The following is a 9,344-nucleotide window of genomic DNA, read 5'->3' as shown; positions in this document are numbered from 1 at the left end:
GTGGGTGGTCATGGGCTGCCCCAGGCTTCGGGGCTGGAGGAGTGCGCAGAGCCCTTCAAGGGGCGGCTGTGACTCCCGCAGCCAGGGTGCAGCGTTTCCCTAAGGTAGAGCAAGATTTATGCCTACACCGTGGTTTTACGGTTGTTTGGAGAGGAGACTAGACTCCTGTCTGTGTCTGTTTAAATCCTAGTTGAGAGCTGCGTTTCTCCCTTGGTCGCTCTCCAACGTGCATCAGTGGGAAGTAACCCTACCAGCCTGTGCTGCTTGCACGTCCTGTCTTGGCTGATCTTTGGCCAGAAATTATGAAATGTGCTCACTGGCCTTGGGCAATAGAGGGTTTCCAGTTTTTTATGTTAAGGTGCTGTAGGAATTGTGCAGACAGGCAAAATTAACTCCTTGTGGAATTAAATAGGAAAAGACTTTGGCTCTACAACTTCTCATCTGTTTAAACTTTACTTTTCAAAGCCCTTTCTACTTCCCTTCCTAGTATTTGACTTGCATGTAACAAAGAACAGGCTTACTAAAGCTCATCGTGTTGGGTGGTATTTTAAATTCAAAGCAGTGGTGATGTTGACCTCATTCTGATGCTGTTTGCTTGGTTTTTTTAGGATATCAGTCACGATACTAAGAAATTCCGGTTTGGGCTACCGTCGCCAGATCATGTATTAGGATTACCTGTAGGTTAGTACTGAAAACACTTCATTACAGGTATTTCTGCTTTTAGGATTTGAAACTGTACTCATAGTTCTTGGGCTTCTGACTGGGAATTTAATGCTTAGCAAAGCAAGGAGTTAAAAGCTGCATCTGAATGCTGCTGTGTTAGAGAGAAATGTCAGATTTCCCACAGGGATGTATTTCTGATCTGTGTGTACTTTCTTCTGTTGGTGTGAAATGGTGTGGTGTAGTTTGTAACAAGAACAGTGAAACTGAACTGAGTCTGATGCAATTCACCACCAGTCAGGATATAAGTAGAATGGTATCTGTCAAAGCTTTTCCATATTTCTTATTTGTATTTGACTTCCATCTGGTGCCCTCAGTTATTGTCAGCTGCCTCTGTGCTTTTGATGAATATGGTCAGTGTAGATGTGAGAGAGCACAACTCTACTGACGGGTAAGCTTGTAACTATTCTGTGCAGAACAAAGGGGAAAACACGGCTCCTGTATATAGGAGATGCTGCAGTATTCAGTGCACACGATTACTTTTGATTTACATACATATATGTACAACTTTGTCTTGCTTTCTGTAGCATGAAGTTCATTTTAGGCTAGGATCGGCACAGTCTCTGTTCCTGTACCTTGCAAAACTGATGGCATTGAACCTTGGACCTTGAATTGATGGTAATCTATGCAGGGGAAAGTCTCCCTTTCTGATCTGCAGATGCAGCAGCTGTAGCAGCTGTAGCCCTGTTTGTGCTGCACTGTGTTTCACAGTTTCCCTTGCTGTATGGTGAGTGTCAGGGTCCTTCCCATTCCATGCTGTGAGCGTGCCCTTGCATGCTGCCTGTCAAGGGCAGCGGTCTCTCCAAATTCTCTTCTGGCTTGTATGGGAAAGTGTGATTGAACTGTCCACGTGAACTAGACAAATTATAAACGAAGTGAGATGTGCCCTGCAGTGCTTGTGTTTATCCAAACTTTATTCTTAAGAATTTAGGAATAAGATCCTGAAACTGCACAGCCCAGATTACTTCCTGGGAGATTCCTGCCTTCTGCTTTTTACGAGGATTATTTTGCTAAAAACAGTGGTTTTTGCCAGCATTGTTCCTGCTTTTTGTTATTCCATACAGATCTCTAGATCGGTGCTGTCTGACTGCAGAGACTGCTCTACGCAAGGAGTTTCAGTTCTTTTAATCAGCACAAGGAAACAGATGCCTTTTGGGGTCTGCCTCTCGGAGCATTTGGTTGGGCAGAGAGCTCTCTGTGGACAGCAGCGTCCAATGCTGGGGAAGGCAGGGGTTATGGAGAAGGAATATGGCCCAGGGCTTTGTTCTTGATGTCTTGGTGCAGAATCTCTGGGAATTTTGCTCTGAGAGATTGCTGCTATTCAACAGTAAGAGCACTCGAGCATGCAACAAACTATTTTGCTGTAAATTTCCTACTTTCCATGATTCTGTAATGTACCCACTCTCCTCAGTTTACCCAGTGCTCCAGATACTCTGAAAAATGAGACTAGGTGTTTGATACAGCATTTATATGGTGAAGACTTTCTCCATCATTGCTTGTGTTTAATGGGTTACCATACCTGCTATCCTCCCTTTTCTTGTCCTTCCAAGCCTGAGAACAGTTTGAAACCAGGGATGTAAAAATAAATAATCAGACTGTAATCCTTGCTCCCTAGGCCAACATGTTTACCTTTCTGCAAAGATTGATGGTAATCTGGTGATTCGAGCCTATACTCCAGTTTCCAGTGACGAGACAAAAGGTTATGTTGATTTAATTATAAAGGTAAATTTTGGTTTCCTTTAATACAGATAAATTGCTAACTGGAATGAAGGAAAGTACTTCATTTTAGTGAAATATGGAGTTTATTTTGATTGATCTTCTTTTGAATAGGATGACTGCATGGCAAACAACTCATTTCACATTATCCTTGAATAGTAAGTTGTATCCTGTGTATCTTCTGTATATCGCTGAGAGACCGCAGAGATAGGGAAGATGGAGAAGGGAATCACCTTTTTGGCGGTACTGCAGGAACTTCCCTAGTTTCTTTTATTTGACAATGCATGGATAGCAATCACTCTCCCTCAAGCTGCTTATGCTGCTACTAGCACTCACTGCTCATAGCTGTAAGTAGAAAATAAGTCCATAAGAAGTGCTATCTTTGGTGACCCTACAGAGGTTGCAGTTGTACGTCTGTGAGCGTCAGGTGTTGGGCTAATGGGTTTATTGATTAAGAAAACAGGATACAGAAACAAGGGAAATCCTTTAAGCTAGGGAATGCAGGATGATTTGATCCCAGGACTTTTGGATTTTCTAATCCTTTTCTAGGATAGAGTTTGTCCTTAGGCAAAAAACTGGCGTTTTTTTGCACGCTCTTTTCTTCATGGTGAAGTATGGTGAACTGCTATTAGCTTCTTAAGACTTATTATGTGCTTTGAAAGGTGAAAAAGTTATGTGGCTGAAGTCTCTGGGAGAGTCTAAAAAGAAAAGGTGCAGCAGTGATATTTTCAGAAGGAACGATTACAGGAGTGGGGTAACATAAGGTTCTTGTTGGAGGGACAGTGAAGTGAGGGCACCAGTACATAACCTGCCTGCCACCTATTCCTGTTTGGCTGTTTGCAGGGAGTGTAGTGATGTGTGCGTGACAGCATTTTACTTATTTTGGCTGCTTCCTGTTGCAAGGCACAACAGATAACTGAGAGCAGAGAATTGTCTCCGATTCTTTCTCAGATGCTGGATTTCAGACCCGCAGTATTGTGTTCTGCAGTTTGTAATACTGTCTGCAGGAAAGCTAGTGGTTAATTTCATCTAAATTATTGTTTTTACAGGTCTACCACAAAAATGTGAATCCAAAGTTTCCAGAAGGTGGGAAGATGTCCCAGTACCTAGATGACATGAAGATCGGAGATGATATTGACTTCAGAGGGCCAAATGGGCTCCTTGTCTATAAGGGGGCAGGTACTGTAACATGAAGGTGGGAGAGCAAAAGGGAGAAACTTGTATTGGTTATTTTCGGAGGTGTTTTATGAAACTTGACAAGTTTGTAGAGAACCTTTTTTTTAAAGTGGAAAAGAGAAAATCCACCTTTCTTGGTCTTGACTAAGAGCCCATTAGAGTTGATATGATGGGACAGAGTACTTTGTGTGAGGAATAGTTGGTTTCTGTCTCACTCCTGGGACCATATAATAATATCTGAAAAAAAAAGCTATTGCATTATATTACGAGAAGGCTGCAGTGGAAATAGTACCTCAGCTATACAGCTATACTATGTTCAGATGCTGCTTAAACAAGGGAGGTTGTGGCCTAAAATGCGCTCTGAGGATCTCAGAGAGTTGTTACTGAATAACCCGCTGACTGAGAGCCAGCTCCCTTTCATGATTAAACCAGGTCTGAGTTGACTGGGGGAAATATGGTCAGAGAAGTAATCCTCTTTCAAGATCCAAGTGAAGGATTTTGCTTTGTTCTTGACTCAGAGCAACTGTGCACTTAACTCATACTTCATGGGGATAAGTGCTCAGCGCTTCTCTGGATCATGACCCTTTTAGATGAGTAATATACTGTTACATCTCAGAGGAAATGTGGTGCATGTTTACAGATGTTCTTTTCTGCTCTGCTTTGGCCGCTATGAAGTGTAGTAGCTAGGAAAGCTGCTTATTAGTTACAGATCTCTTAAGATTGGAATATATCAAGCGCTCTTCATATAGAATACTTTTCATGGGCTTTTCACTTGGCTTGGTCCTTGGAGATGAATTTGATCAGTGGTTCTGTGACAGTTCTGAAGCAATGGCATACCCAGGTGTGGAGCAGAAGTCAGCAAGACTTCTGTGTCAGAAGGTCACAGCATACTAGAAAGTAGTCATCTAACTGACCGCGAGCATCATGGGGATCTCATTAACTGGAAATTAATTACAATAATAAAGTGCTTGGTCAAAGTGTACAAGGCTCCAACATTCCTGATTCTAAACTTTGCAGGGGTTCTTGCTTGATGCTGCTTTGATTACAACTCCATTGAACATGGACACAAATGGTTAGATCCATGGTGCAAGTGAGGATAATGAAGAGGGCCTAAGAAACCTGCTTCAGTGTAGCAGGAGCTGTGGTTACCTTTAGCTAGCAGTAAGATTCACAGTTGCTGAGTTACGTTCTAGGCAGTGATGTGGGAGTACTTGAGTTTATTATAAATTATATTGGGTAGTGGGGAAGGAGTAAATCAGTTGTTCAAAGCTAGGACTGGAGTTTACAGAGAAAAAGAGGTTTCTACTCTTTGCACTCAATGCTGTGTTGAGTCCATTTAGCATTTCCAGTAGATCTGTCCTAATTAATTGGTAGGCTACAGTAATTCATTCCCATGGTATTTGTATCCATGTTTGTTTGGGAGTTAATGTACCTATAGGTTTTGAATATTTCTTCTAGGTACCTTTCTTATCAAGCCTCATAAGAAGTCTGAAGCAGAGAAGAAGTTTGCAAAGCATCTTGGGATGATAGCTGGAGGAACAGGTAGAACTACTCTCATCACGTGGAATGTCTAGAGAACAAAGATGTCTTCATGGATGCATGTGAGGAGTACCAAATGCTGTACTTCAGTAGCAGAGCACTTCCACCTGCATTTCTTTTGACGAGTGTTTGGTGACACTGAGGCTTTCCAGAGGCTTGAGCCTGGGAGCTTGCAACTTCGGAGTTTTTATCTTGATTTACCATGTGGTCTCAGAGAAATCACTTCAGAGAAATCACTTCATCTCTTACCTTCAGTCTCAATGACAAAAAATACTTTAGGAGAATATCTTGAGGGTAAAATTGCTGTATGTGATAGAGACTGCTGAAGAGGAGAGCCCCAGACACAAGTGGTGTGGTTTTGCTTTTGTTTTGAAATGATTTGTAATAACAGAAACCCCAAACTTCTGCCCTTGGCATGGATTAAAAATTCAGAGGTATGTAGCCCTGTGCAAACTAAGCTCCCACTGAAGACTGAAGGAAGGCGGCATTAATACTGTAACTGCAGCCTTACGTGGCTTGAAAGAAATACCTGGTTTTAACTGCTTTGTTTTTTTAACAGGAATAACTCCTATGTTGCAGCTGATCCGTCATATCACAAATGATCCTAAGGACTCCACAAAATGTTACCTTCTTTTTGCTAATCAGGTGAGTATACTGACTTCTCTGCATGTCCTTCTTTAATGGCCTACATTTTTTGTGGCCTCTGAGCTTTTTAAACTGATAGAACATTGACTCCTGGAGAAAATACTGCTCCGTGTGTTTCATTCTCTTCCACTGTCTTTGGATTTGTACTTTTGCCCACACATTGATGAGAAAATATTATCTGAGGTAGCACATTTAAAAATTATCAGTACAGGGAGGAGCAGGGAATGGTCATTAGGTAATCCCTTATTGTGTTGGGTTAAAGTGGTTGCCAGGGTCAGAGACAAATGCAGCAAATTCTGGTTTTAGGCTGGATTACAAAATTGTTCAAATTGTCATCATTAAGACAGTGTTTAGGTGGCTATTAAGTCTTACAGTTTGTTGTTCTTAATCTGAATCTAAAGAAACCTGTAATGATAATAGCCTGTCATGTAAGGGGGTAAAAAATCACCTTCTTGCTTTGAATAAGTTGTCATTGCGTTTGTCTTGTTGAATGCCAGATGAACTCACATTAGAGGGCATCCTGAGATGGTTTGGAGCTAAACAGCAGTCTCATTTTGCAGACAGAAAAAGATATATTGTTGAGAGCTGAGCTAGAAGACATTGCTAAGAGGCATCCTGATCAGTTCACGCTTTGGTATACTCTGGACAGACCTCCACAAGGTAGGCTACTGGTACACACTGGAAATGCCTTTGCTTATCTGCGTACAATAGTTTCACTCCTGTTCAAGGGGCCATTAGTATAATATCAGGTCTTGTAGTCTTACACTTTTAAACAACAAAGACACTCCCAGCCCCTCAGAAACAAGCCTTACCACAACACTGGTTTTGAAAAGTGATCTAAACCAGTTTGGCCTCAGAATGCGTGAGCTATTACCGCCTGTTGGGTGAGACACGTTACTCAGCGCATCTTCTCATGTATTTCAGGATGTGTCAGTTTTTTTGACGTTTCAGCAAAAGTTACAGCTACGTTTTGGGCTATCTCTGAAATCAGGTTATGTTAGCATTTTGTTGGTATTAAATTGGTTAATACCTGTAAGTAATACCTTCACATCTTTGTTTTGCAACAGCTCGGCTTAGATTCTGGTAAAACAGAGCTGCCATGTGTATAGATAAAAGCACTAACTGTAGGCTGATGTAGCAATGAATTAGAAATGGAGGGAGAAGTTGAACTCTACTGAATCTCCTTTGAAACCTGGGTATTCATGTTTCTGATGTTGGAAGTGATCTGGGTTTTTATTTGACAGACATCAGAGCCAAACTGGGTCAAATCAAAGTTCTGCACCTGTTGTCAGCAGTAGCGATGAGCAGATGGCCAGAGTCATCAGCAGGCCTTGATACTCTTCCAGTCTTCAGTATTTCTCAGTTCCAAGCCAAATGTGGTAGTAAGAGTAGTCCTTAGTGGACTTCTTTTGTATGAACTTACCGTGTCTCCCTGGGAGCCCGTGGGAGCTTTTCAGCAGTCTGTTAGCGATTCCGTAGGCTTAGTGCTTCTGTGTGAAGAATGATTTCCTGTTGTTTGCAGTTGCCTCTTAATTCTTTTGTTGGAAGAGAGTGTGCTTAGGTGCCTAACAATTGTCTTGACGTTACTGATTTTACAGCTATCTATCAATTGCCCTTGCTGCCCCATCTCTTCTATGCTGGATTGCTGTTCCTCCCCATATAGCAGTGGTTACAGACCTTTGCTGATCCTCGTTCTCTCAACCAGTTCTGCTATGGCCCTTTTTGAGCTGAGGAGATCAGAACCCAACAGCAGTAGTGAAGATGCAGGCAAACTGTATTTCTACTAGGATGTGGTGTTCTGTTTGCTAATGCTTCTTAACATTTCATATGCCTTTTGACTGCTGTGGTTTTAATAACCACAATATCTCACTGATGATAAATGAGCTTAAAGTGCATATTTTTATATGTGAAGGTAGGTGTATTTTTCCTACTTGACTCACTTTAAATGCATTCAATAATATTACTGCTTGAAATCATTTAGCATTTCTTTCCTCTTTTTTTCTTTTTTATTCTTTCATCACTTAACTACATAGCCGAGCTTCTTTCATCACTTAACTAGACAGCAGAGCATTTGTCATCATCAAACTTTCTCATCTCACCACTCAATCTCTTTTCCGCCTCTTTTTTTAATGTGTTGGATGGTACAGGTCTCTCAATACTTCTCCCTGCACAACTGGCCACCGGTAACCTCTCTTCACTGGGAAAGCTGATTTAGTCTTCCTGTTTATTCCCACCTGCTGTCTAATTTCTTCTAAAGCTATAATTTATTCATTGACTTTCATGTCTTATCAACCAGACATTTGTTTCCCACACCCTCATTGCACCTATTGAAGGTGACCATTAGTTTTCAGCTCAGTGAGAGATATATGCCACCATCACTGCAAACAGAGAAAGGATTAACTTTGCTGATTCTTCAGCAACTTTGTGAGTACAATATACACAGTTTAAAAAGGCTTCAGACTGTACAGAGATTCAAATTAATAGTTTGGTTTCTTTGTTTCAGATTGGAAGTACAGTTCTGGCTTCATCACCGCAGACATGATTAAAGCCCACCTCCCGTCCCCTGGCAGTGAGACACTCGTGCTCATGTGTGGGCCACCCCCGATGATTCAGTTTGCGTGTCAGCCCAACCTGGACAAACTGGGCTATTCCAAGAGCAGTACATTTTCTTACTAACACTGATATCATCTGATACCTTTTCGTAAGTACTGCCTGTTTTCCTGCAAGAACAGCTGGTGTGTAACGGGTGCAGTATTATTTTCTGTGTGTTTTTTAACTGCCTAATGTAATTTGTGTTTACAATTTTATAATTACCTTTGCGTGTTTTAATACTGATAGGCTGAGAGATCATCTTGAGTTGTGTGGAATTAACTTAGTCAACTTCTTAAGTTAGTGTGAAATGTTAACTCTGAGGGAAAAAAAGTGTAATTGGAGAGGTAGGACAGCAATAAAACCACCTGTTTGTTAACATGGGTATGGACTTTGGGAGAGGGCTATGAAACTGGACTAGGATTATTTGTGCTCTATAGGTAATTAATTTAGTGTGAATCTTAGGGAAGAAGAGTTCAAAGAACAGTTGGATTTGTTTGTTTTTAAATGTTTTTTACAGCCCTTTACCAGGGGCTAAGCAAGAAGTCAAAGTATGCTATTGAAAAAGTGCCTGAACAGAATTTGGGTAACATGCAAATTGCTTATTACTAGAACAGAAATTCTCATTAGTGTGAAATTTATTTGGGAGGATTACAGAACTTCAAGCTGTCCTCTAACAGCCTGAGCTGAACAACCACTGCCAGCTCTGTATGGAAGCTCTAGGCTACATGTACAGATGTAAATATCCAGTGATGTTACATCACTTGAATGTCATTCTCCAAGTGCCGTGCCTGCTTTTTTTGGCAGTTTCAGAAATTTCCTTTGCTTAAGAGAAAACATGGCTTCTTGCTTCTTGTTGTTTGCTATGCTGAGATGATCTTAAACTCAGCTAATGCCTCATCTCCGTGTTTTTTACCACATAGCATTTAATTCTTAGTCTTCAGTGGTAGAAGTACTGC

At 41.2% G+C, this 9,344-nt stretch overlaps 1 protein-coding gene across 1 annotated transcript; it reads left to right on the top strand.

The window, feature by feature from the left end:
* Positions 1-608: 608 nt before the first annotated feature.
* On the top strand, positions 609-8,628 carry LOC104534158 (NADH-cytochrome b5 reductase 2; the record flags this gene model as incomplete). The annotated part of the gene is made up of 7 exons (XM_010193318.1): positions 609-681; positions 2,336-2,442; positions 3,486-3,615; positions 5,071-5,154; positions 5,711-5,796; positions 6,357-6,456; positions 8,300-8,628. Coding segments are annotated over 7 exons (753 nt in total), but the record flags the coding sequence as incomplete, so codon positions are not given.
* Positions 8,629-9,344: the final 716 nt, after the last annotated feature.

The sequence above is a fragment of the Mesitornis unicolor genome, unplaced genomic scaffold (assembly GCF_000695765.1).
Source record: "Mesitornis unicolor isolate BGI_N332 unplaced genomic scaffold, ASM69576v1 C13666925, whole genome shotgun sequence".
Classification (NCBI taxonomy): Eukaryota; Metazoa; Chordata; class Aves; order Mesitornithiformes; family Mesitornithidae; genus Mesitornis; species Mesitornis unicolor.
The sequence above is the reverse complement of the archived record's forward strand: the minus strand, read 5'-3'. Positions and strand labels throughout refer to the sequence as shown.